The 26,385-nt window shown below is 41.5% G+C and overlaps 1 protein-coding gene and 1 pseudogene across 1 annotated transcript in view; both read left to right on the top strand.

The window, feature by feature from the left end:
* The window catches only part of ANKDD1B (ankyrin repeat and death domain containing 1B), a 54,175-nt gene that overhangs the window by 7,977 nt on the left and 19,813 nt on the right, over window positions 1-26,385 (top strand). The window contains 4 exon segments of the mRNA XM_045809864.2: window positions 7,571-7,669; window positions 7,776-7,880; window positions 17,112-17,210; window positions 17,974-18,072. Coding sequence (XP_045665820.2) covers window positions 7,571-7,669; window positions 7,776-7,880; window positions 17,112-17,210; window positions 17,974-18,072 — 402 coding nt within the window.
* On the top strand, window positions 995-2,224 carry LOC123800263 (large ribosomal subunit protein uL23 pseudogene; annotated as a pseudogene).

The following is a 26,385-nucleotide window of genomic DNA, read 5'->3' as shown; positions in this document are numbered from 1 at the left end:
CCTACTTTTCCCAATTTCACTTACTACTTTACCATGGTGCAAGAAAATCACTTGGGCTGGATCTACCCAATATCACATTCATCATCTCCAGTGGGAATGAAAGATGATGGCCTTGGTTTTTAGAATCCTATGGACCGTGGCTCCTGGTTCTTAGTTAATCAAATGGGCCATTGTTCTTAAAGTGTTCAGAAGGTTTTCACACGGCTATTGTATTTTCTGTCTGGATTGACTTGTTGGAAGATAAAGCTCTGTACCGCTTTACTTTCATTCTTCCAGGGCCTGGGTTTAGATTGTGCTTAGTAAATCTTTGGAAGATGATGAATGAAGTCAGATCAAATCAGTTGGTCATCTTATTGGTTTTTTGTTTTGTTTTGTTTTGTTTTTTTGGTGTAGACATGGCCTAGACATGATAATGATGAATTTGTTTTACCAGTGGGGCACATCCTTCTCCATTTTATTCCTCTGAGATTGGTGGGCAAGTTAATTGATATAGAATCAGAATGAAGAAGTACCCCTTACTAAAAATTGGCACCAAAAGCACCCCAATTTTGTGAGGGTAATAAGTTGTATTATGGTTATTGTACTTAACATGTTATTTGGGTCTGGAAATTGTTATTTGATTATTTTGCAATGTTAGTTAGCCTACAAAAGATGATTTGGTGATAGACCTGATTGCCAGGGGCGCCTGGGTGGCTCAGTCGTTAAGCATCTGCCTTCGGCTCGGGTCATGATCCCAGTGTTCTGGGATCGAGCCCCGCGTCGGGCTCCCTGCTCAGTGGGAAGGCTGATTCTCCCTCTCCCACTTCCCCTGCTTGTGTTCCCTCTCTCGCTGCCTCTCTCTCTGTCAAATAAATAAATAAAATCTAAAAAAAAAAAAAAAGACCGGATTGCCATCAGTCTATTCTTATTTTGATGTTGAAACCCTGATATAGTAACTTTTTAATTTTTAAATTGACCATACAATTTTCTTTCTTTTTGGTGTACACTTCTATGAATTTTAATGCATGTATAGATTCATGGAGTCACCACCATAATCAAAATACAGAACAGTTGCATCACCCAGAAAATTTCCTCATGCTGCATCTTTGTAGTCAAACATTTACCCACCCCGGAAACCACTGACCTCTTCTCCATCTCCATAATTTGCCTTTTTGAGAATGCTGCATAAATGATATCATGTAACATAACCTTTTGACACTGGCTTCTTCACTCAGCTGAATCTCTCTGAGATTTACTCATACGCATCACTAATTCCTCCCTTTTTATTGCCGAATAGTATTTCAGTATATAGATGTGCCACAGGTTTATTTATGCATTCACCTGTTAAGGACGTTAGAGTTGTCTCCAATTTTTGACTATTACAAATAAAGCTGCTATCACTTTCATGAAGATGGTGCTAAGGGCTAAGAAGGAAGCCCCTGCCCCTCCCAAAGGTGAAGCCAAAGCAAAGAGTTTGAAGGCCAAGAAAGCAGTGCTGAAAGGCATCCACAGTCACAAACAAAAGATGATCTGCACATGACCTACCTTCTGATGGCCCATGACACTGCATCTCCAAAGGCAGCCCAAATATCCTCGGAAGAGCGCCTCCAGGAGAAACAGGCTTGACCGCTATGCCATCATCAGGTTCCCCCTGACTACCGAGTCAGGCATGAAGAAAACAGAAGACAGCAACACACTTGTGTTCCTTGTGGATGTCAAGACCAACAAGCACCAGATCAAACAGTCTGTGAAGAAGCTCTACGATATTGACAGGGCCAAGGTCAACACCTTGATCAGGCCCGATGGATAGAAGAAGGCCTATGTTCAACTGGCTCCTGACGATGATGCTTTGGATATTGCCAACAAAATTGGAGTTATCTAAATTGAATCCGGCTGGCTAAATCTAAATGTAAATTTTTTCACAAACAACAACAACAAAACAAAGGTGCTATCAACATTTGTGTACCGGTTTTATGTAGGCATAGGTTTTCTTTTCTCTAGTATGAAGCCCTAGGAGTGAGATTACTGGGTGGTATAGTAAGCTGTATACAAGAAGCTGCCAGACTGTTTTCTTTAGTGGCTGTGCCTTGCATTCCCAGCAGCAGTGTAACAGAACTCCATTTGTCCCACATCCTCATGGGCTCTTGTAGCTTTCATGTTTGCTCCTCAATGTTTGCCTTTCTAATGCATATATATTGGCATCTCATTGTGATTTTAATTTGCATTTCTTTAATGGCTAAGGATATCGAGCAACTTTCTTGTGTTATTTACCATTTGTATATTTTCTTTGGTGATGTGTCTATTCAAATCTTTTGAGCATTTTTTTAATAAGGTTGTTTGTTTTCTTACTGTTGAGTTTTGAGAGTTCTTTATATATTCCGGATACAAGTCTTTTGTTATATCTGTGATTTGCAAATATTTTCTCATACTCTGTAGTTTATCTTTTAACAGAGCAAAAGTTTTAAATTTTGATGAAGTGCAACTTACCTGCATTTTAAAAATGAATCTGGGTGTTGTGTTATATCTAAGAATGACTTGCCTAACTTGTCATGAAGATTTTCTCATATTTTCCTTGCAAAATTTTTAGAGTTGTGTGTTTTACATTTAGATCTATGGCCATTTTGAGTTACTTTAAGTATAATGTATGAGGAATAGGTCAAGGTTCTTTTTTTTCTTGCATAGAATTGACCAGTTTCTTCACCATTTGACACCAGTGTCACTTCAGTTTTCAACACTTTTGCAGTGCTCTTTGGACTTGCCCCACGGGTGCACCATCCAGGGCTGGTCTGAGATCTGGGCAGTGGTTTGCCCCATAGGTCAGCATTCCAGGCCTTTGTCATGCTGTGTAGGGTCTGGTCCAGGTACAGATAGGGGTGAGGCCACACACACCGCTTTATGCGCTCATTCTCTCGAGCTTCCACCTCTCCAGCATCATCACCCCCGCATCCCCCAGCTACAGGGCCCCTCTTCCCCTTTTCCTGGTGTTCCGACCAGAAAGTCAGGGGTGTGGTCTCTGAGCTCAGCTGTCTGCTTCCCACCATTAGGTCTGCCTCTGGGGAACTGAGGGCGGAAAATAAGCAGCATGGGTCCCCAATCCATCCACTCTTCTGACCACAGTTCCTTTGGTCTGAGAGGATTTCTCTGTCAGTTTTAGGTGCTTGCCCAGTTGGTGCTGTTGCTACCCCTTCTACCACAGGGTTCCAGCTTTGGGAGTGAGGCATGCCTGGGACAGGGCCAGAAGAGAATAAAGAAACAGTATTTCCCCTACTTTGTCCTGTAGGGGCCCCCTTCTGCTCCTTAGACCAGAAAGAGAGGGCTTCTCTTGGAGTTCTTTCTCTGCCCAGAGCACACTTCTGTGACTTACATGGCCTTGAGTTCAAGCTGGAAGGTATGGAAGGAAAAAAACAAAAACCAAATCAGGAAACCCTTTTTGTTTATATTTGGAGTTTTGGTTTACTTCCCAATCTACCTGTTACCATTTACTTCTCAGAGTCCTCAAACAGCTACTCCATGCATTCTGTCTGGAGATTTTAGTCACATTTGGTGAGAGAGACAGTGTACTTCATTCTATCCCAAATCTTTAACATACTAAAAAGAATTGGAAAGAATTGTACAATAAACACTTACGCATCCATTGCCCAGGTTGATAGCATCTTTTCTTTTAAGCAGCATGTCTGAGGATCGCCATGTTTCTAATATATTAAATACACTACTGGTTTCTGTCAGGGTATAAGTCAGTTGTTCCTGAAGTGATGAAGAGATGTTCTACCACCTTATTCTCTTTGAGGCTTTTCCAAACATACATTTGGAAGCTCACATCAGCTTTTTTGTAGCTTGTCCTTGTGAGAAAGAAATGCTGTCAGGTGGGAAATATAGTATCGTGTGTGTGTGTGTGTGTGTGTGTGTGTGTGTGTGTGTATTTATGTTCCAGATGTATCTCTGTACTCCACCTTGAAAGTCTCACTAAGTTTAATATTTCTATAACTAACTTAATTATTCACAGTGGCATTAAAACATAACTAATAAAATGCTTTTTATAATTCAAGCAATGCTGTGTTTGGTCAAACTTTCTTTATCTGGGTCATGAGCCCTGAGTTTGACTTGGCAGATCTGTCTTCTAAGTTCTTTAAATGTTTTTTTTTTTTTTTTTAAGATTTTATTTATTTATTCGACAGAGATAGAGACAGCCAGCGAGAGAGGGAACATAAGCAGGGGGAGTGGGAGAGGAAGAAGCAGGCTCACAGCGGAGGAGCCTGATGTGGGGCTCGATCCCATAACGCCAGGATCACGCCCTGAGCCGAAGGCAGGCGCTTAACCACTGTGCCACCCAGGCGCCCCAGATCTGTCTTCTAAGTTCTAACACCTGTTTGCAAAGAGCCAAAAATTGAACACCTTCACCATCAGTATTTATTCATTGCCTTCTGTGGGTAAGTCTCAATGCCAACTACTGGGGATTTAATAGCATTTATGTTCTTATTACTCAAAGTGTCGTCCTGAGGCCGGAAACACTGGCATTACCTGGGAGCTTGACATGCAGAATCCCAGACCCCACCCCAGACCTCCTGCATCAGACTCTGTGACTTAACAAGATCCCCAGGTGGTTGTGTCAGGAAGCACTGGCATGAGATACAATCCTGCTTTGAGGGTGTGCAGTCTATTAAAGGAACAAGAACCAAGACCATCAACAGAAGGTATCTTTTAAGGTATTGCAAGCTAAGGATCAAATGCATGGCCCGGGTGCTGAGAGCTCCAGGTTCAAAGTCGGTGGCATCTCTGAATCTTGGGAACAGTTGTTAAATGGAGGCTCTTACTCCAGACATGAATCAGGGATCCCAGGTGGAGAGCAGGCGGTACATAGAGGGTAATGACAGGCATCAGCTCTCAGAGCTTCTTATCTCTGGGCAGGTACTGCAGTGCATGTGCTCCTCAGGGGAAGCTACTGACCTTCTCACTTAGGACCACACTGGTGATAGGGACAGATTGTCCCTGACTGTGGGCCTTTTACACTTTACAGAGCATTCCGTAGAACTGTGAGTGTAATCCATGACACATGCTCACAGCCTGTCCTAGGCATGTCAGTTTCATGTCACAAGACATAGTTTTATGAACATTTTTTTGTGGGGGAATTAACATCTGTGAACAAGGATTCTTTGCCTCTGAGGAATGTTGGCTTCACTTGGAATATATAGCTTCACAGTTTCCTGTTGTTGGCAGTTTGAATTCCTGACTCTTGGATTTTATGATTAGTGTTTAAAATCTTTCAGTGTTGCCTGCTTTGAAATTAGGAATGACCTCTTAGGAAAAAATAGAGCACCTATCAAAGTGTGATTTATCTTCTATCAAAAATATTTCTGACCTCTTTTTTGACCATTTGTGAAACTGGATTTAGTATTTCTGAATAGAGATCATTAATTTGTGGAGAAGAGTAATTAAGGAGTGTAATTGTGTTTAGGGCACATTTCTTGAAGAACCTCAACTAGTTATTGTGCATCATTAGTCCTTGGGAAAAAGTGCAGAAATTGATGAGCATTTTCTGCACATTGGAATTGTAAATATATAAATAGACTTAAGGAGACTAACTCACTGGGTGGTGTGGCAGCTGAAATGTAAATTTTATAGAGTACGTACATTTAAAGCAGGGTTTATCAACAGTGGCCCTATGATATTTTGGTCAAATGATTTTTTTTTTTTGTTGTGGGGGGCTGTTTGGGATTATAGGATGTTTTGCAGTATCTCTGGCTTCTACCCACTAAATGCCAATATCTCCACTTAGCCACAGAAATCAAAAGTATCTCCAGACAGCTCCAAATGTCCTCTGGGGGCAAAATTTTCCCCTCAGTTTAGAACCACTGATTTAGAATTACACCTCATTAGTCTGGGACTTCCTTTTCACTTCTCCATATCTGTACTTTCCTGAGAAGAAGAGAATACATAAATGCAGTTTCTAGGGCAGCCAAAGTAAATGCCAAAAGGCAAATAAAAGTGCCCCTCACAGACCCTCCTTCCTTGGTCATATTGTATATATCTAGCAAACCGGTTTCTTGGGTTACAAACATTAGGAGATGCAAATAAGATGTGCTGAGAAGGTTTACTTTTTGGAAGGCACTTTAACAGAGCAATGGATGCTTTTATGACAGAGATAAGAGGAAACAGAAAAGCAGACAGATGAACTTACAGATCAGGAACCTGAGGCTGAGTGTTAACGAGAACACAGGACTTGAAAGTAGGAGAGCCAGATTGGAGGTCAGTTTCTTTTGACTCCACAGATGACACTCTTGTCTGCTCAATATTACTTCTCTAACTTGGGGACTAGGATGCAAGGCCCAGCTTTCCTAGTTTAGCCCCTTCCAATTCCACCTTCCTGAGACAGCCACTGTTAACTGCTGGCTGTTTCCTTTCACACTTTTCTCCTGCTCATTCATTCTACAAGTCTAACTGCCCACAGCATCCCTAACGGTCAGTAGGTCCTGATCGAGTCCCTGTCAGCCTATTTCATGCACATGTGCGTGCACATGCACACCTATATAATTTTATAGAGAGAGAATATTTCAAATGATTTATATATAAATAGGTTTCTTTTTATAACCTCAGTCTTCTATGTTTTTCTTTTTTGTGCTCCTACCCCTTCTCCAGTAACTACATTTAACAATGCAGAATATGTGTGTTTATTTCTGCACTTTGGTTCATGCTCATATAATCATATCTATATTGCTATCGGGCATCTATCTACCTATGTGCCCAACTTAGACAGACATAGATACATACATGGCTTATATTTTTTTCTGCATCTTATTTTTCACATTTAATAGCTACCTCATGGAAATCTCTCCAACTCAGTTTTTATAGCTCTAACTCATTATTTGTAATGGCTGCTTGATGTGGTATGACTGTGCCCTAATTTTCTCAGCATTCTTATATTCGTAGACATTTACCTTGTTCTCATTTTTAAGGGTTACAGTTAATATCCTTGTTTACGTAACATTAGGTCCTAAAACTCATTTTCAAGGGATAGATTACTAGTAGTGGGATTGTTGGTTGAATTGAAAATTTCAATAGCTATTGCCAGATTGCTGAAACCATAATGGTTCATTTCCACTAAAACCTTAAGAGTGCACCTTTTTTGGTCTACTTTTTCAATTGGTTTAATTGCCTTCTTTTTGTTGATTTGTAAGAGGCTTCATGTATTAGAATAAGTAACCATTTATCTTTATTAAAATACATTTTTAAAAAAATCTATCATTTGTTTCTTGACTTGATCTTCATTCTTTCCTTTTATAACTTATGGATCAAGGCACTGTACCTTACAGTCCAGATTTTTTTCTAATATTTTTGTGTGCTCTTTGTGTGTGTATCGTATGATATAGGATTTAATTTTATTTTTTTCCCCTGTGGAGAACCAGTTGTGCCTGTACCACTTATTAACTGTATTTCTTTTCCCCATAGAATTGAAGTATCACTTTTGCTGTATATTAAATTTTTCCCTATTTGTTAATTTTCAACAATTGAATATTAACTTGGCCTTTGTTGACTGAGATAGTGTGTTGTGGCTCATTCCCGTGATAGATGCTTTTCTTGTCTCTTCTTGGGGAAGCACGGCTTGACAGTAATTCACCTTGCAGCCTGGTGTGGAAGTCTCGAGATCTTGCTCATGCTCATTAGAGCCGGAGCAGACCAGAGGGCCAAGAATCAGGTAGGTATGTGGGTCATACCTGGACATAGTTCTCACTGCCCCAGTGCAGGATGGGGAAGTCCTAAGATCACTGTGTAATTATATCCCCCGCCTTGGCTGTCTTCAGGATGGAATGAATGCCCTCTACTTTGCAGCTCAGAGCAATAATGTACGCATCGTGGAGTACCTCATTCAAGATCTGCACTTGAAGGACTTGGACCAGCCTGATGAGGTGTGTTTGCTATAGTAGGATAGATCCTATTCATACCCCCACCAAATTCCTCTTTCTTCTTATCCTGCTGGAGCTGCCAAAGCAGCCAGCACAGACAGACCTGGCCCTATAGCTAGCTCCTCCATCACTCTGGCCAAGGACAGAACAGCTGAGAAGCGCTGGTGTTGGTGGTGGCCCTGGCATCTCATGTGGGAAGGGCAGGAAGTATTGAGCAAGCATCCAGATTCTTTTTTCCCTCTGTTCCCTCATTCTGGCTGATTGTGGACAGTATCCATCCTGTTTTGTATTCAGAATGTATGTTTACATTTTACTCCATTATGCTTGGCCTTTTGGGAGTATATTTGATCCAAGATTATGCAGTAATGGGTCATGGAATATAATGTAGTGTTACTGTATTTGTGTACATTCTTTTTCTTTTCATAAGGAGAGATAGACTAGTAACAGTCACCACCTATTGAGTATTTATTAGTGTGCTAGATACAGAGGAAAGCTATTTACATACATAATTTCATTGAGAGGTCTAGGGCCTGGTATATATGGATGCTTAACAAGTCATTGCTGAATGAATGAATTAGCCTGTTAATTCCCATAATTATATACAGAAGGATTTTGCTTATATATTTTTAAAGATTTTATTTATTTATTTATTTGACAGAGCACAAGCAGGGGGAGCAGCAGGCAGAGGGAGCAGGAGAAGCAGGCTCCCTGCTGAGCAGAGAGCTCAATGCAGGGCGATCCCAGGACCCTGGGATCATGACCTGAGCCGAAGGCCGACCCATTATGACTGAGCCACCCAGGTGCCCTGGGTTTTGCTTATTTTTTTGTTTGGAGATTTTATTTATTTATTTGACAGAGACAGCCAGCAAGAGAGGGAACCACAAGCAAGGGGAGTGGGAGAAGAAGAAGCAGGCTCCCAGCAGAGCAGGGAGCCCGATGCGGGGCTCGATCCCAGGACCCTGGGATTATGACCTGAGCTGAAGGCAGACGCTTAACGACTGAGCCACCCAGGTGCACCTGGATTTTGCTTATTTTCAAAGGTGATGAATTTGAGGCTTAGAGAAGCTAAGTATCTTGTCCAGTGTCCCAAAACTGGAAAGTGAGAGCTAGGATTTGAATTCAGGTCTAGCTGACCCCAGTCACCATGCCATCCTGCTGTCCTGTCTCCCTTCTCAGATGACAGTGGGCATTCCCTATGTGCCAGGGAATATCTTTTCCCTGGAATATCTTCTTCTAGGCTTTTCTTATAGGGGAGCATACCATGTGATATTGACATTTTGATTTCAAATGGGACCTCCTTTTCACTGGGCCTAGAACATTGTTCTCCATGAAAGGCTCTCCAGAAATTAAGCAGGAATACCTCATTTCACCTCTTGTAAAAACTTTCACATTCTTTTCTGACCTTAGTCTTTTTAAAAAAGATTTTGTTTATTTATTTGACAGAGAGATAGAGAGAGAACACTAGTAGGGGGAGCTGTAGGCAGAAGGAGAAGCAGACTCCCCGCTGAGCAGGGAGCCCAATGTGGGACTTGATCCCAGGACCTGGAGATCATGACCCAAGCTGAAGGCAGACACTTAACTGACTGAGCCACCCAGGCACCCCTGACCTTAGGCTTAAAAAGCAACAAAAACAGTAAGTCTTTCTTCTAATGAAGTCCATAAATTTTTACTTCTTCTGAGTATGACTGAGCAACTATACATTTACAGCTTGGAGGCAGACAGACTTGGGCTGTGGTCTGAGCCTACATTAGCTATGAGTTTTAGGCAAGTTTTCCAACTGCTGAAAACCTCAGTATGTATAAGGGGTGATTGGGGAGGAGGGGTATTTTGGCTTCCATATAATTTTTTATCAGCAATACCTCCGTGGTTTCATATAGGTGATTGATATTTCCTCAATTTTATGTAAAATGCCTATGCCATTAACTTCATTGGAAGCCATTCCACCACCCCTTTCTAGTCAGACAATACCCCTAAGCTGTTCCAATGTAGCAATATTGGAACAGCCACTATTGGGACATTTAAATGAGTTAATGATTATAAAGCACTTAGCAAAGAGCCTAATACATGGTAAGTGCTCACTAAATGGTAGTTGTTATAACAATTATTATAGGATAAAATATACTATCTGATATCCTCAAACTGATAATCATAATCAAATAGCACCTAGTGACACAGTGAGGAAGTTAGATCATTCTGGTTTGATGGATGCTAAGTAGGGATGCGGCCTGTGAATGAATTCCACTCAGTTCAATTTAGCAGATATTTGTTGAGGGCCTGTTACTAGGAGACACATGATAGTCTTCCCTTTCGGTGGGCTCTGGCTGATTTCACAGGAGACAGCAGTGAGTTGGGAGGATCGAGTAGGCTGAAGGGGCTCAAAAGACCAAAGCAGGATTCTGGGAAGTCTTGGCCATGCCTGCAGCTTCTGCTGGCCAGCAGCCTTGTTGGCCACCATCTCTTTAGCTGGCTCTGGGGTTGTCCTGTCCCCACCCCTTTTCCTCCTCCCCTGTGTTTTGGGAAAAAGGCGGAGGAGCCCTGGCAGTAGACTGTGCAGACATGTCCAGCTGAGAGATGTGAAAACTAAGATGGATTCAGAGACATATGAGGAATGAGCAAATAATGAGTCCCCTGGCTCATTTAGGGAGAGAAGAATCTCTGAGTCCAATTTTAGTTCTGTAAGAAACCTAGATGGATCAATGCAAAAGACAAAGTCTACTCTTTTTCTGAGATCTGTGAGTGTGTCAAGGATGTTGGCAAAACCCAGTAGACCTTGGGATCAGGAGCTCAGGGTGTATTAAATCATCATTAGATTTTTCCATCTGTGTTTGCTTAAACGGGTTGTGGAACTCACTGAATGCATTTGATGGAAGTGACTGCTTCACCTTCACAGCTGGCCTTCTTGTGTACTTTCTTATTACCAGAAAGTGATTGAGAGCCTGCTTACCTGACCAGCATTGGTAAAATTCTCTTTAGCCCAGATGGAACTCCAAAAGCTGGCAAGGAAAGCCTTCTGGGGAGGAGGTCTTTATTAATAAAAGAAATTTAACTGGGCCCAGGAGAGTGTGGGTGGGGATGGGAGAGCTGGAAGACACTGGAAAATATTTTGAGGTTTGTTCCAGCTCCATGGCCTCTCCAGGGGAGAGAGATTAGAGCAGCCAGGAGAAGTTATTGGTAAAGTAGTGTAGATGTTTTGAATCTACATGTAAACTTCCATCTAGCAGTCAAAAATAAGTACTCAATGTTTGCGGTGGAGCAGGAGCAGAGAAAGGAATGGCCTTAGAGTGTATGAATACTTGTTGAATGTAAGAGTTTGGTGGTACACTGTTAGGTTGGCTTCAGCTGTAGACTTATGGGAGGAACTTCCATTTGTTCCAAGGAATCTTTATGGGAAATCTTTAGAGATCGAAATGCAAAGAAGCTTCCCTTTTTGGAGGGTTGGGAATAATGAGCATGAGGGGATTTGGGAAGACATACCTTCTTATATGGACTTGAGGCCAGGATTTAAGGGTTCCAGTGAGCAAGGGGAGAACTCACCCCACCCACCCTAGTTCTGTGACGGCATATTTAACACACTGCTCCTTCAGCACTTTTTTTTTTAAAAACAGATTTTATTTATTAATTTGAGAAAAAGAGACAGTGTGAGAGACAGAGCACAAGCCGGGGTTGGGGAGGGGGATGGCGGGCAGAGCGAGAGGGAGAAGCAGGGAGCCTGATGCCCTTGATTCCAGGACCCTGGGATCATGACCTGAGCCAAAGGCAGACACTTAACCGACTGAACCACTCAGGTATCCCTCCTTCAGTATTTTTAAATTCACGGCAACATTATTTTTCCCTCTCAAATCTCTAATTATTAAGGAACCTGCTGATTTTCCCCTTATGCGGGGCTCTGTTGTGAGGGTCCCAGTGTAAGGGGAAATGTTGTGGGGAATAGACTTACACACAGGTCACTGGGGGGCTGGGTTCTCCCTCCTCTCAGAGACTGTCCTCTCGGCATCTCTGGGATTGCTGTGGGAAAGGGGGTCAGTTTGGACTTCGGGTGGCCATTTAATGGCTGTTTATGAAATTTTTACTGAATTTGTTAACTTGTCAAATTTGATAACCCTACTATAAACTTAAAAATGAAAAATAATTTCTAATAAACAATTACAATCCCTCCGACTTATTCACATGCAAACAATTTAAACGTATCGAATTAGAACTGTTAGGTTAAATAGACATTGTGTTAATCAAGGAAAAAAAGGTAACAGGAATTCTGGCCCCTCCTTATTTTCATTAATTAGGAAAGGGAATCAGGATCCTGAGCTGGGAAGGCATTGTGGTTTTCTCTGAAACCAGAGCTCTGATGCCAGGTTCCAGTGTCCTGGCTGGAAGATCTCCCTGCCTTGCAGGTGAGAGTCAGTCCTGGGGGACTGTACTGGATAGAGGCCGACTTGAACAACATTTAGAAGGGTTCAGTGGTTAAAAAAGGAAGTAAGACATGGTAAGAAACTATATATTAAAAAAAAAAAGAAAAAAACCACATGTATTTTTTAAAGTTCTTGTTATTTTTCCTAATCACATGTGCTAAGATGGGAGAAAAGATTTATATCTCACTCTACTGCCACTTCATCTTTATGCTACCTTCTGATATGTTTCTAAAATATGGATTACTTTAAATGCTCTTATTTTGTGTAATTTGTCTTGCACATTTTTTTCCTTGATGATAACATTTTTAAAGGGCATCCGAAGTTTAAAGTAAATAGCTGTTTTCTTGGTGAGGAAAAATATTTAATCTGTGATAGCCTCCCATTTCTTACCACACTAGGCTTTTCTTTGGGGGTGAGTCCTCTGTCACTTTGTTTAGCCATGCAGAAATGCAAGTCTTTGTAGCAGCCAAGGGTAAGAGTAAGGCCATTTTATTTTTTTAAGATTTTACTTATTTATTAGAGAGAGAGAGTGTGTGTGTGTGAGTACAGGAGCAGGGGGAGGGGCAGAGGTAGAAGCAGGACTCGATCCCAGGACCCTGGGTTCATGACCTGAGCTGAAGGCAGATGCTTAACTGACTGAGCCACCCAGGCGCCCAAAGAGTAAGGCCATTTTAAAGTTGAACAGACCCCTAGTACTTCTAGTAGTATTTGTCCCCAAACTGCTAACTATGTACTATTTAGACTTTTTTCTATTATGAGTGATAAAAATCCAGTTTAATCTAGATTAAGCAATAGAGGTAATTTATTTATTGCTAACTAAAGAGTTTGAGGATATATCTGATTGACTTCAGGCATGGCTGGATCCAGCTCTTTTTTTTTTTTTCTTCCTCTCTAACTCTCATTTGTCTCTGTGTTGACATTAGTGATAGATATACTCTCCATACGGTGGGAAACCTGACTCCTAGCAGTTTCAGGATATTCTTATGGATATTCTTTTTTCTTTAAAATTTTATTTATTTATTTATTTATTTATTTATTTATTTATTTATTTGGGTGAGAGAACGTGCACACACACACGTGTGTGTGAGCAGGGGAAGGGGCAGAGGGAGAGGGAAAGAATCTCAAGCAGACTTCTTGTTGAGTGCTGAGCCTGACACGGGGCTTGATCTCATGACCCTGAGATCATGACCTGAGCTGAAACCAAGAGTCAGACGCTTAACCGACTGAGCCACCCAGGCCACCCCCCTTACAGATATTCTTATGGATTTTGATTCATAAGAAAGGAAATTCCTCTCATCAGACGTTCATGTATAAATCTCAGGAACAGCTCTTTTTGGCCCTGCTTGAATCATTTGCCCAATCCTGAACCAATCACGGTGACTAGCATGGGTTAAGTGGTCACTTCATGTGGCACTTAAAGCCGGGCAGTTGACAGCACTAAATGGATAAATGGCAGAGTATATGTGTGTATGATTGGGGAAATTCTCTAAAGGAAAATGAAGCTGCTGTTTCTGGAAGAAAGAAACATAGAGACAAAAGCAGCAGATGTCTACTCTAGGACACAACACCCTCATGTATTATTTATGGTCTCTGGGTAAAGGGCTAACAAAACGCCTTTTCCTTCTGCATGAGAACTTAAACTTTGATTAGCTTTCTGGCTCAGTGTCACTGCAAATAAGTTTAGTGTTGCTTGTGATAAAAATGACCCCTAATTAGCAAATTGCATTTGGACTTGGAGGAACTACAGATGACCTATAAACACCACAGGGGGAATGCCATACTTTGGGCTTCTCTGAGGGTAGTGACTCTTGTAACTAACTGGGCATGTCCCTTGCGGGGACCTGAAGCTATGCTTGAGGAGTTGTTACAGGAGATATTTGTTCCTGTGGGGCACCAGCCTTCTAAGCCAGGGTGACTCCAACACCTGCCCAGTGTGGATTTATCACCTTGCAACTGAGCTGTCCCCTGGGGAGGTCAAAGCCAACAGCTCCTAGACAGCTGTGTGGGACATGGTATGAAGAGGAACAGCTGACATTGGCAAGCTCTGGTTTGTGTCCTACATCTTCAGAGTAGACTGGTGTTGAGTGTGCCATGTGATAATTTTGTGATTCTGAAACGCTTAGTTGAAGCCAAAGAGACCCTCTGGTGGGCATTGACGTCACTCTCATAATTCTTTGAGATAGGGTGCTTGGTTTAAGGAGGCCCTTCTAGCAAAAGATGACAGAAGCTCAACTCCAACTACTTAAAGAAAAAAAAAATGGAATTGATTGACTCAGTTAAACACTTCATGCACAGGTAACTTCAGGTATGTCAGAATCCAGCAGTGCCCATGATGTTAGCAGGGCTCTCTTCTCTTTCTGTTTTTCATCTGTGCTTGCCACTGTGCTGGCTTCATTCTTAAGCAGGTTCTCCTTGGCATGTGACAAAGAGGGCTGATGACGGGTTAGCCGATGTCTCTAGATGCAAATAGAATGTGCCAGAAAAATATCCCACGGTTGACTCTGATTGGCCTGGCTTGGCATGTGACCATCCATGAACCAAACCGTGTGACGAAGGGATTGATTGTGGGAGATGCAGGGGCCTGTAATTAACCGTTCAGTAAAAACAGGGCACAGGCTCCCCAGTGGAAAAGAGGGTGGGCAGGAAATGTCACCACCAGTGCTCTTTTCTACTGTTCCAGTGCATTAGCAAATTTAAAAGGTCTTCTTCCACCATTTCTTGTCACCTGCCTCCCCACCCACAAACACACACTCATGCTGAGTTATGGACCCCCACATATCACCAGCACTCAGTTACTGCATTTCATTATAATTACTTGCTCATGTGTCCATCTTCCCTGTTGGACTCTGAGCTTCTTGAGGATGGGGCAGGGTATTTTTCGTCTTGGCCACTCTGTTGCTGAGCATAGTATCTGGCGTATTCACTGATGCTCAATAATTGTGGAAAAAATAAGTAAATAATTTATAAGGGTATGTGACTAAATGTTTTCATATAGTATATAATGGTGTCTCTCACACCTCCTTCTTACGATTTTTTTTTAATATAAACCTTTATCCATTGTCACCATTTGCAGATATTTGTATAAGCCAGACACAATAATTTTTGGTCTGTCATTTCCAAAGTGTTGTTCAGAGCTCAAGATTAAATTCTGTTTTTTAATTGGGTGTCTAATAACTTGTATAAAGTCAAAAACCTGGGGGCCCAAACAATCTGTTTCTTCTTTTTGCCCTTCCTGAGTGAATTCATGAGAGTGATGATAAGAGCCAACCCTTCCATGGTTGGAGGTTGGGGGTTTAGGCCTCATTGGCAAACATGTCTTGCTCAAGAACAGTGAATTAGGTGAACTTTTTGGTACTACCTTGTTTCTCCAGCTTCCACAAATGCCTGAATACAGAGTTCCATAGGGCTGATCCTTGTAGACATTCTTTTTTTGCCATTATTATTTCAGCATTTTTCCTTCCTTTTTTTCCCAGTTAGTGGGGAATCATGTGCTATTTGTCTCAATTTAACAGTCTCCATGATCTTTTCATTACCCTGCATTAGCAGGAGATCAGATAACAGATCTCAGATATAGGAACCTTCTTATTAGGAGGCTTGCGTCTTGTTTTCCACATTTCAAACATCTTGCTAAGCTTTTGGTTAATAACACACCAAGCCAATTTGTGAGTGTTTTGAGTAATTGAAGTGAGCAATTGAAGAAAATACTTCTGCCTCCATTTTGCCGCCCCAACTTCCTTTTCCTTCTTTTAAATATCTGGAGTTGAAAGGGTGCCTGGTGGCTTAGTCAGTTAAATGTCTGACTCTTGGTTTTGGCTCAGGTCATGATCTCAGTGTTGTGAGACTGAGCCCCACGTTGAGCCCTGCCTTGAGCCTTGAGTAGGGCTCCATGCTCAGCAGAGTCTGCTTGAGATCTCTCTCCCTCTCCCTCCCTCCCGGCCCCTCCCCCCACTTGTGTGTGTGCGCTTTCTCTCTCACTCAGATAAATAAACAACATCTTTAAAAAAAATATCTGGAGTTAGAAGATTAAGTCTTCTGTGGGTCTTTCACTTTCTTGATGACATTTTGGCTATTGCAAATGGAGCCTCCAGTGGCAGTGTGAAAAATTTAAGAAATTCCACAATCAGAAAATTGTACGTTTGAACTTTCCTCCCCAACAAATCACACCTAAACGTCCTTCTTAAGGTATGTTCTCTGGATGTTACCTAGTTTTTCCATCCCATTTCATATAGACCTGTTTTCAAGAGTACTCCTAATTTTTGGTGAACACTGTAGATAGTTATATGAGCAAGCAAGGAAGGCCTAAAAAGAAGAAGTAGATAAGATTCCATGTCTGAATGAGCCATTTAAATATTAAGTCCTGGAGAATTTCTGCTTCAAACATTTTTATCAATAAGGCAAGTGTGTGATGTGCAGGTGCCTGAGACAGGATCTGGCAACTAATAGCTTCTCAATAAATAGTTGAATGAAAGAATTACTCAATAAACACAGAAAGCTGGTAGAATTCCTACATTTGAAAATGAATCTTGTTGTCTGGCTGTGAGTTGAAACTTCCCCAGGTGCTTGGGAGGAACACTTCTAAACAGGACTTTTCTGCCCCCATAAAAATGATTCTGTGCTGATGGGGAGTTCCCACAGTGTTGGGCAGCAACTCAGAACTGGATCTGGTTGGAACTTAGAGATTGTTATTGCCTAGGGAGGGCCTAAATGTTATGACCAGAAGCACTGTTTTGGCCTCATTGTAACCATCAAAATGCTGTCCATCTTGTCCGTTGTCTTGCTTGTTCAGTAAGTGTGTAATAAACACTGGAGGTTTGTGATTGATTTTCAGAAAGGAAGAAAACCATTTCTTTGGGCAGTTGAGAGGGGCCGCAGTGAAATGATAGAAAAACTTATCTTCCTTAATCTACATACTTCAGAAAAAGACAAGGTGAGTTGGACTTTCTTTGCTGAGAACAAGAGAAAGGGGAGTGACAGCTAGTGTATAGATTTGGTGATGGCATTTTGGTCAGGAATGTTCAACTGTTCAATTTGTTCAATGGTTACTATAGTCAGAGTATAGAATATCCAGATGAAATGAACCTGCTTTTGCAGTGGATCATACAGATTGCTGATTTTCACCCCATAAATGTGTGGGAAGTCAATAGACTACATGAATTTTCCCACTGTGAATTCCAGTTTCCTCTTTACCTCCCCTGAGGTCTGCTGGAGACTCAGGCTCACCTGACTGGGGAGGGAAACCCTAAAGGATACCCATATCTTTCTACACATCTTTGATTATTTTCTTAAGAGGAATTCATACATACGCATGGAATTGTGGGTCCAAATGTTCTGCACGTTAAATCTTTTGGTATACATTGCTAAAGTATGTCCCAGAAATCTTTCACCAGTTTACCTTCACACAGGTCATATGGGATTACTTCTATTGTTTCACTTTTTTTAGCAAATTAGCAGCAAAGGTAGAACAAGGAGCATGGATAGTTTTTCCCTACTGGTTCAAACAACTATGACTTTTCATTTGAAACTTTAGAAAATTATAAATTTCACTTGAAACTACGGATAATGTGGCCCACACTCTGGACCGCAGCTTTAATCAAAATGAAACCTCTCAGAAGCCCCATTGAAGCCCTGACTGTGGGAGGGGCATGTTGCTCAGTGCAGTGGACTCTGTCGTGAACTTGTCTCTGTTGCAGGAGGGGAATGCTGCCCTGCATCTTGCAGCAAAGCATGGTCACAGTTCTGCGGTCCGGGTGCTGCTAACCCAATGGCAAGAAATAAATGAGATCAATGAGGTATGTGAAGGTGCTCGTTATAGGTGAGCACAAGACTCAGAAGTGGAAGGGTGGGAGGAATGGCTTTCATGGGAGGAAAACAAAGATGCTAGTGCTAAAGAGTGTAAAATGTCATGCTAAAAAATCTCTTCTTTTTTCTTTAAAGTATCCCAGCAAGTCATTTGTTAACCCATTCATTTATTTACCCGTTCCCTCAAAAATATTTAATATGTACTTTATGCTAGGTAGAGTATGTATTCTTATTCCAGAAGCCTACAGGGCAAGAAGGGCATGCAAAAAGGTGGGAGCTGAGAGGGCCAACGCAGAGATGAAGAAGGGCTGTGCTTACCAGGGGGAGGGCTTGGCTTTGACTTGTAGGCAGTGGAGATCTTCCAGGGTTTTAAGCAGCAAAGAGGGATGGGCTCCATTTGGGGTATAGGCCTTTGTCTGTCACAGTGGTTTGAAGAGGGGCTTAGTGGGGACACCCAGTCAGGTGATACTGGAAATTGCTGAATCAAGAGCTATGGAGAAAACCAGCCTTCAGGGTACTCACAAGGAGCAAATAGGATTAAGTAAAAGGAGGAGGAAGAAGCCACAGGATTTGTGACTAGGATCAGAGACAGGGAAGACTATTTGCTGCCCATTTTGCTGATTTGGGTTACTGGGAAGGTGGGGTGCCTGCCCCTGAGCGGGGGTGGAGCAGGTGAGTGAGATCAGTAATAAGGATTTTGGAGGGGTTTACCCTGAGGCACCTGCAGGGTGCAGCTACGTTCAGGTGGGGAGCAGTGGGGAGACAAACTATCTGGGGTTCAGTAGAGGGGAGGGAGATGGAAACTGGGTGCAGGCTTAGGTGGAGAAGCTATGTCTGTGGAGGCAGATTTGTGAGTCATCAGCTCTAGGTGGTCACTTTTAACCTTTGGGTCAATGACTTTTACTCTGGCTCTTCGGAAACTCAGATGAATGGAGTCCTCTTGGACTTCATAGTGAGGTGTTCTGATGAATTTTAAACTTGGTACCTCTCTGAGCTATACTAAAAGAAGTAATATAATCATTTAATTTAAGGCACCAGTGATTGTAAGGTATATCGTTATTTTATGTAACTTAACACTAAGAAAAAAAATCATGCTGCCACTTAAACCATGACACAAACAAGCTTTTTTGTCCCTTAGAATAGTTTGTACTTACTGAAAGAGTTTTTCAGACTTTTATCTTAGATTTTTTATTATACACATATAAAGGAACAAATAAGCAAGATAAGTTGGTTCCTAAACTTCACACTGAGCTTGATTCTTCCGAATCACTTTCTTATTTGGAGTCTCGGTGTCTTTTCTTTTCCAAACAAAGTGCTGTCCTCTTTGCCTTCAAAGGTGCTTGCGATGCAGCATTTCTTTAAAGGATGCCTCGCTATGATTTATGAGATTTTCTTCTAAGCTGACACCCATTCTGATTTAATGCACACTGCAAGAAGTGACAACAATATCACATCTACCTGGTTGGCTGAGATTATGAGATGTATCCTGATTTCAGATATGTTAAAACAAGATGGTACTTAGAATTGGTGGCTATGACTATAAAAGTAGCAACTGTGGGAACATAATGAAAATGGAAAGGTATGAAAGTGACCCTCCATGATGCCTGGGCCAAGTCAGTGTTCCCTTTGGACCAGAGAAGCCCACTGGGCTAGTCCCATGCATCCCTGGCTGTGCACCCAGAGATTAAAAGCAGGGCTCTGACTGTGTGGGTCAGGTCCTGGCTCCATCAGTCTTCTAAGTTAGGTGATCTTGGGCTTAGTACTTAGCCCCTCTTAGCCTCAGTTTCCTCTGCTGTCAGATAGCCTCCTAAGGCCATAGTGAGGTTTAAATGGGAAGGCGATGTCGCACACTTAGCCCCAGGAATGGAGCCTGGCACATGGTAAGGGTGCAACAATGACATCTGTTGTTATCATTGGTCTGGGTGCGGTATATGAGTTTGTGGATATCTTTTGTACGAGTGGTATATATTGCTGTTATCCTCCTTTTATTCTCCTTTAGTTCCTGGGGAAAGTTAAGCCAAGCTTTCGCTTGAGGACCATGGACAAAAATAGAGCCTTCATTTGTTTACTTTTGTGTGTGTTCAGCCTTTTCTGACTGTCTGGCATAAAGATGGTCACGTTTAATTGGTTTAACTTATTTAAAGAAGATCCCAGGAATTTGATCTTGAATAAAAGTTATGAATGCTGGGTGAGAAACTAAAAAAACAAAACAAAACAAAACGTGAATCACCTAGGGTAAATCTTAGGTGTGATTGGCCTTCACAAATCAGTATAGAGATCAAGTCCTATAGCCACAGGATTTTTTTAAAAAGATTTTATTTATTTGACACAGAGAAAGAGAGAGCACAAGCAGGGCGAACGGCAGGCAAAAGGAGAGGGAGAAGCAGACTCCCCGCTGAGCAGGGAGCCGGATGCAGGACTTGGGACTTGATGCAGGACTCAATCCCAGGACCCTGGGTTCATGACCCAAGCTGAAAGCAGATGCTTAACCAGTTGGCCACCCAGATGCCCCCTGTAGTCACAGGATTTAACTGAAAGTCTTAGTCATGTTTGCCCTGTTCTGTTTTAATACTTTACCACTGGAATGTGTGCACTTGGATTTCATCCACCTTTTAGCTATTTTTGAGTTCGGTCACATTGGAGAGAGCTCATAAAGTCCAACAAACTGTAATTGCAGATTATGATAGGTTTCATCTGCACAAAATAATGACTAGTGATGATATTAGCCTTTTGGATAAGGCCCATAATAGTCATACAGTCTTGGGCTGCCTGTTTCCTGTTGCAAGCTGTTGCCAGACCAGTTGGAGGGACCCCATGAATGTTCTCTAGAGGAGTTGTCTCTAAACAGTCTTGGTAGCAAGCTCCTATCTGTAAGGAAAGTTTGGGTGTGCATCTGTCACATATACATTTATAACTAAATTAATACATTACAAAACACAAACCAGAAATATACATTTAAAAATTTTAAGATAAAAATAAACATAAATAGTAGTTCTTGTATTTTCTCCACACTAAAGTGATTGTTTTGGAGATATTGGAAATATTTTCCTTCCATTTTCTTTGTGTTCCTATGCATATATATTTTTATTGGCTGCCCAGAGTTCATTTGACTCTTCTTCAGCTCTTGGACATTTCCTTTGTTTTCCTTTTCTTAAAAGTAATGCTGCCACAGACCTCTTTGTATAAAAACTGTAGTCTGAATTCCTCACTGTTTCCTTTGGGTATATTCTTAGAAGTAGGATTGTTGGGTCAAAGGTATGAATGTTTATTAGACTCCTGATATATTAAAGATGTGAATTCTTTCCTTCACATTTTTTTGCTAATGCTTTTCCCTCTGTGGTTTGCCATTTGGCATCTCTTTTCCTGGAAAATGAGAAGGCCTGTTATGGGGAGAAATTCCTTTGTAACAGATGGCTGTCCCAGGCACTCAGGTAAAGCAGCATGGATGCAATTTTTCCATCCCTTTGAGATGGGGATGTTGGTTCCATGCTCCTGCGTACCTCTTGACAGGATTGTTCATATCTAACTAGCTATGAGTAAAGCAGTCTGAACTTAACCTAATGCGTTTGTTTTTGTTTTTTATTTATTTAAAGATTATTTATTTATTTATTTGACAGAGAGAGAGACAGGCAGTGAGAGAGGGAACACAGCAGGGGGAGGGAGAGGAAGAAGCAGGCTCCCAGCAGAGGAGCCTGATCCCAGAACACCAGGATCACACCCTGAGCCAAAGGCAGACACTTAACGAGTGAGCCACCCAGGCGCCCCTTAACCTAATGCATTTGTTAAGCAGAATAATGGCCAAGGGGGGAAATGATTAGAGAATGGGAAGGAATTCTGCATTTCTTCCCAACATTTTTAGGAAAGAATCTTCATGAGGAGGGGGAAATATCAACGTATTGTGTGATACCAGTTCCTTCTTTCCTTTCTGTGTTTTGGCCTAAACTAAGCTCTTGCTTTGTCCTACTAGCATTTATCATAATGAGTTTCAAGAAACCTAATTACAGAGAAAGAGTATTACTGTTTGTTTTTTTTTAAAGGACGCACAACAGTTTAATTCAGTTTTAAACATTAAAGCTGTACTTGGTACAAATATGTACCATTTGTATCTGTTATCTATTTTTATAAATTTCACACTGCATTATAATTCGTATTTCCATGATTGTCTTACTTACCAGGTTGTTCTCTTCTTGTGGGCAGGGTTTGTATCTTTTCATCTTTTCAATCACAATGCCTTTGCCAGACAGGCAGTTAAGTGTCTAATAAATGTTTGCTAGATAAATCAATAAAGATTAAGAGTATAAATGGTGGGGATGCCTGGGTGGCTCATTTGGTTGAACGTCTGCCTTTGGCTCAGGTTGTGATCCCAGGGCCCTGCTCAGTGGAGAGCCTGCTTCTCCCTCTGCCTGCTGCTCCCCCTGCGTGTGTGTGCTCTCCCTCTCTCTCTCTGACATATAAATAAATAAAATCGTATAAAAAAAAAGAGTATAAATGGTGGATGGAAAGCTTAAAAGGAGGCAGCATAACAGGATATGTAAGGGTGCAGGCTTTGGAGCCAAACAGCTGAATTTATGTCCCAGGCTTGTCACTTTTCAGCTAAGGCTTAGTTTCCTAATCTGTAAAATGGGTTAATATTAATCCTGACCTCACAGAGTTGTGCATTTAACTCTGCCAAGGCATATAGTCTTGGCAATATAAGTTGGCATATAGATGCTCAATAAATGCTATCCATTAAGAGTAATGCATAAAAGGTATAGAGAAAGCATGCTGTTTCTCAAGTAATTTCATTCCATGCCAAAGGGCAATTAATTTTAATTTTTTCCCTTTTTTTTTAGAATGGAGAAACACCGTTCTTTCTGGCTGTTAAAGGAAGTCATGAAGAATGCAGCAAAGTGCTTCTGGCAGCAGGAAGTGATGTCAACATTCCGAATAAAGTATGTGCTCCATGCCATGTTCACTCACACGGTGGGGGGCTCAGAAAGTTCTCTGGGCAATCTGGCCCTGAACTGATCCACTCACTAGGCTTTTGTAGAATTAATATTTATAATTTGCATTGTTTGGGGTAAGAATTAATGATTTACCTCTTATATTCCCCTAACTATTGTCTCCTTGAAAGCATTGCCATTCTTCCTATTTATTGGGGAAGGAATAATTGAAAACAGGGGCAAAAGGAGCAGATAGTTGTTACAGAGACATTCTCATTCTACCTTGTTTTCTCCCTAACAGCTGTACATGCCTGGCTTACACATAGTAAATGCTGAAAAAAACATTATTGTGTGAAAGCCCACGTAGTCAGTCTGGAGCCTGAAGAAGACATGATGGTGCCTTCTTGTAAATACAGAATGCTTTTGTATTTTGGCATGATGCTAAGATCCTAGGTCACTTACCTGCATGTTTTGGTGAGGGAACTGCAACTTAGGAAAGTTAAGGAACTCGTTCAGGATTACCTGACTAGTCAGTGGCCGTGGTGAGGATTCTAACCCTTGTAATGGCTTTGCCTTTTAGGTGGTTTTACTTTCTTTTTCTATCTTTCGAAGTAATTTTAAATTACAGTGAAAGTGACAAAAAATTTGAACAGTACCCAAGGGTATATTCCAACTATACATCGCAATTTCACCTCCCCAGAACTGATGGGATTAATAGATGATTGAATCTTGTAGGAATTTTCCATGCATTTACATGGAAACTGTGATGAAGCACGCACGTGTGTAAGTACTGACACCACATAATGGTAGCACACTACATGGATCTGCTGCTCTGCAGCTTGGGTTGCTTTTTTAAGTGCCAGTATGTTTTGGAATTCTCTCCATATCAGCACAATGTACAGGCAAACTTTTAAGATATTACAGGTTTGGTTCCAGACCATTGCAAAAAGTGAGTATCACAATAAAGTAAGTGAAAAGAATTTTTTGGTTCCCACTGCATATAAAAGATTACTGTGGTCTGTTAAGTGTGCAATAGCATTATGCCCCCCGAAACAACGTACATACATTTATTAAAAAATACTTTATTGGGGTGCCTGGGTGGCTCAGTTGGTTAAGTGTCTGCCTTCGACTCGGGTCGTGGTCCTGGGTCCTGGGATCGAGCCCCATGTCGGGCTTCCTGCTCTGCAGGGAGCCTGCTTCTCCCTCTCCCTCTGCCTACCGCTCCCCTTGCTTGTGTTTCTTTCTCTCTCTCTGTCAAATAAGTAAATACAATTAAAAAAAAATAAAAATAAAAAATACTTTATTGCCAAAAAGGCAATCATCCTCTAAGCTTTCAGTAAGTCCTAATTTTCTTGCTGGTGGGGGGTCTGGCCTCAGTGTTGATGGCTGCTGACTGATCAGGGTGATGGTGCTGAAGGTGGAGGGGGCTGTCGCAGTTTCTTAAATGAGACGACAGTGAAGTCTGCATTGATCGACTCTTCCTCTTGTGAACCATTTCTCTGTAGCATGGATGCTGTTTGGCATTTTACCCACAGTAGAACTTAATTAAAAATTGGAGTCAGTCCTCTCCAACCCTGCCCCTGCTTTATCAACTAAATTTATGCAGTATTCTAAATCCTTTGTTGTCATTTCAGTAATCTTCACAGCATTTTTATCAGGAATAGTTTCCATCTCAAGAAATGTTTTTGGTTACCTGTATAAGCAACTCACCATCTCTTAGTTTTATCATGAGATTGCAGCAATTAAGTACATTTTCAGACTCCACTTTTAATTCTATTACTCTTACTATTTCTACCTCATCTGCAGTTACTTCCTCCACTGAAGTCTTGTGTCTTCACCTTGTAAAAAAAAAATAATATCTGTGAAGTGCAATAAAGCAAATCAATAAAAGCAAATTCTATAGAAACAATGCCTTTTCAAAAAGTATAAAGTTAAACACTAGCATCAAGAATAGAGTCCCAAACGGTAACGTTTTATACTCTGTATTGTGCTGGTGGAAGTGTACATTTGTACAATACTTTTGAAAAGTAGTTTGTCACTTTCCTTTCACCCAGGCTTGAAAAATTCTGTTAAGGGAATAATCTTAAAAAGGGAAAAAGCTACATACATTAAGATAGATCGTAAAGTTACCTCCAATAGCCAAGAATTAGATACAGCCCATACATGCTATGAATTCTAGGGGAAAGCCAAATAAAAGTTTGGTGTACCTTTTTTTTGGGAAAATTATGTAGCTGTTAAAAAATATTAATGATAAATACTAACTATACCAAATATATTATAACTATACCAAATATTAATGATAAATACTAACTATACCAAATATATTCATGATATGGGACTCCTGGGTGGCTCAGTCCGTTAAGCGTCTGCCTTTGGCTCAGGTCATGATCCCAGGGTCCTGGAATCGAGCCCTACACCAGGCTCCTCACTCAGCGGGAAGCCTACTTCTCCCTCTGCCTCTGCTGCTCCCCCTGCTTGTGCGCTCTCTCTCTCTCTCTCTCTGTCAAATAAATAAATAAAATCTTTTAAAAAATGTTCGTGATAGAACACTAATAGAAAAAACGATATGTATTTGTACATACATCTTCACTGTCTAAAATTTATATACACATGGACGAGATTGTGAGAGAGAGTGGAAAATGTACTATGAGTTGATTCCCACTGGAGTTGCAGGCTTATTTATGCAGTAAATGAGCGCCACGTTAAGAATTCATGGGGCCCATGAAATACTCAGAGTGTGGATAGCTGTGCTGTTTTTCAGGGGTTCACAGGTGCCTCCCTGCCCCCAGTCTTCAGCCTCCTTGGAGTCCCTAGAAAAGCCTCCCTCATTATCCGGGTCTTATTGGGCTGACTCCTTTTGCCTGACTCCATTGTTCTGTGCCCCCCTCCTTTCTGTACTTAATTCTGTTTAGCCTCCAGAGAGGTTTTACTTTGTAATGGCTTTCACATGCTCACATTCTCCCCACCCTGCTAGGACTGCAGACTCCACATTGTCCATATCCTTACAGACTTGGCCTCATCTAGGCAGCCTGGAAATTGCCCTGAGTCCATTTTTCAGGTTTTACATTTTCTTGAGTTTTCCCCTGAGTTCATTAGCACACTTCCTGGATCAGCAGCCTCAGCTCCCACTGGTTGTTCACACCTGTCTCCGCCTAACCCAGTGAAGACCCTGGGGGACCGAGCAGTGTGCAGCAAGAAGCCAGCAGCATAGACACATTACTGTGGGGACACGTTAGCCTTATTTTGCTCTTACATCTGTAGGTGATTACTGTGTTTGATCTTGGAAACGCTTCACCTCTTGACAATGATTAGTCTTGCTGTCCAGGAGATTGCTTTTGTGCCCCAACCCCCGACTAAGGGGAAGGGGTAAAGGATTGAGCC

This window comes from Ursus americanus, chromosome 5, assembly GCF_024610735.1.
Source record: "Ursus americanus isolate L20-20 chromosome 5, mUrsAme1.1.p, whole genome shotgun sequence".
NCBI classification, from domain to species: Eukaryota; Metazoa; Chordata; class Mammalia; order Carnivora; family Ursidae; genus Ursus; species Ursus americanus.
Note: the sequence above shows the minus strand (reverse complement) of the source record. Positions and strands in the feature narration are given on the sequence as shown.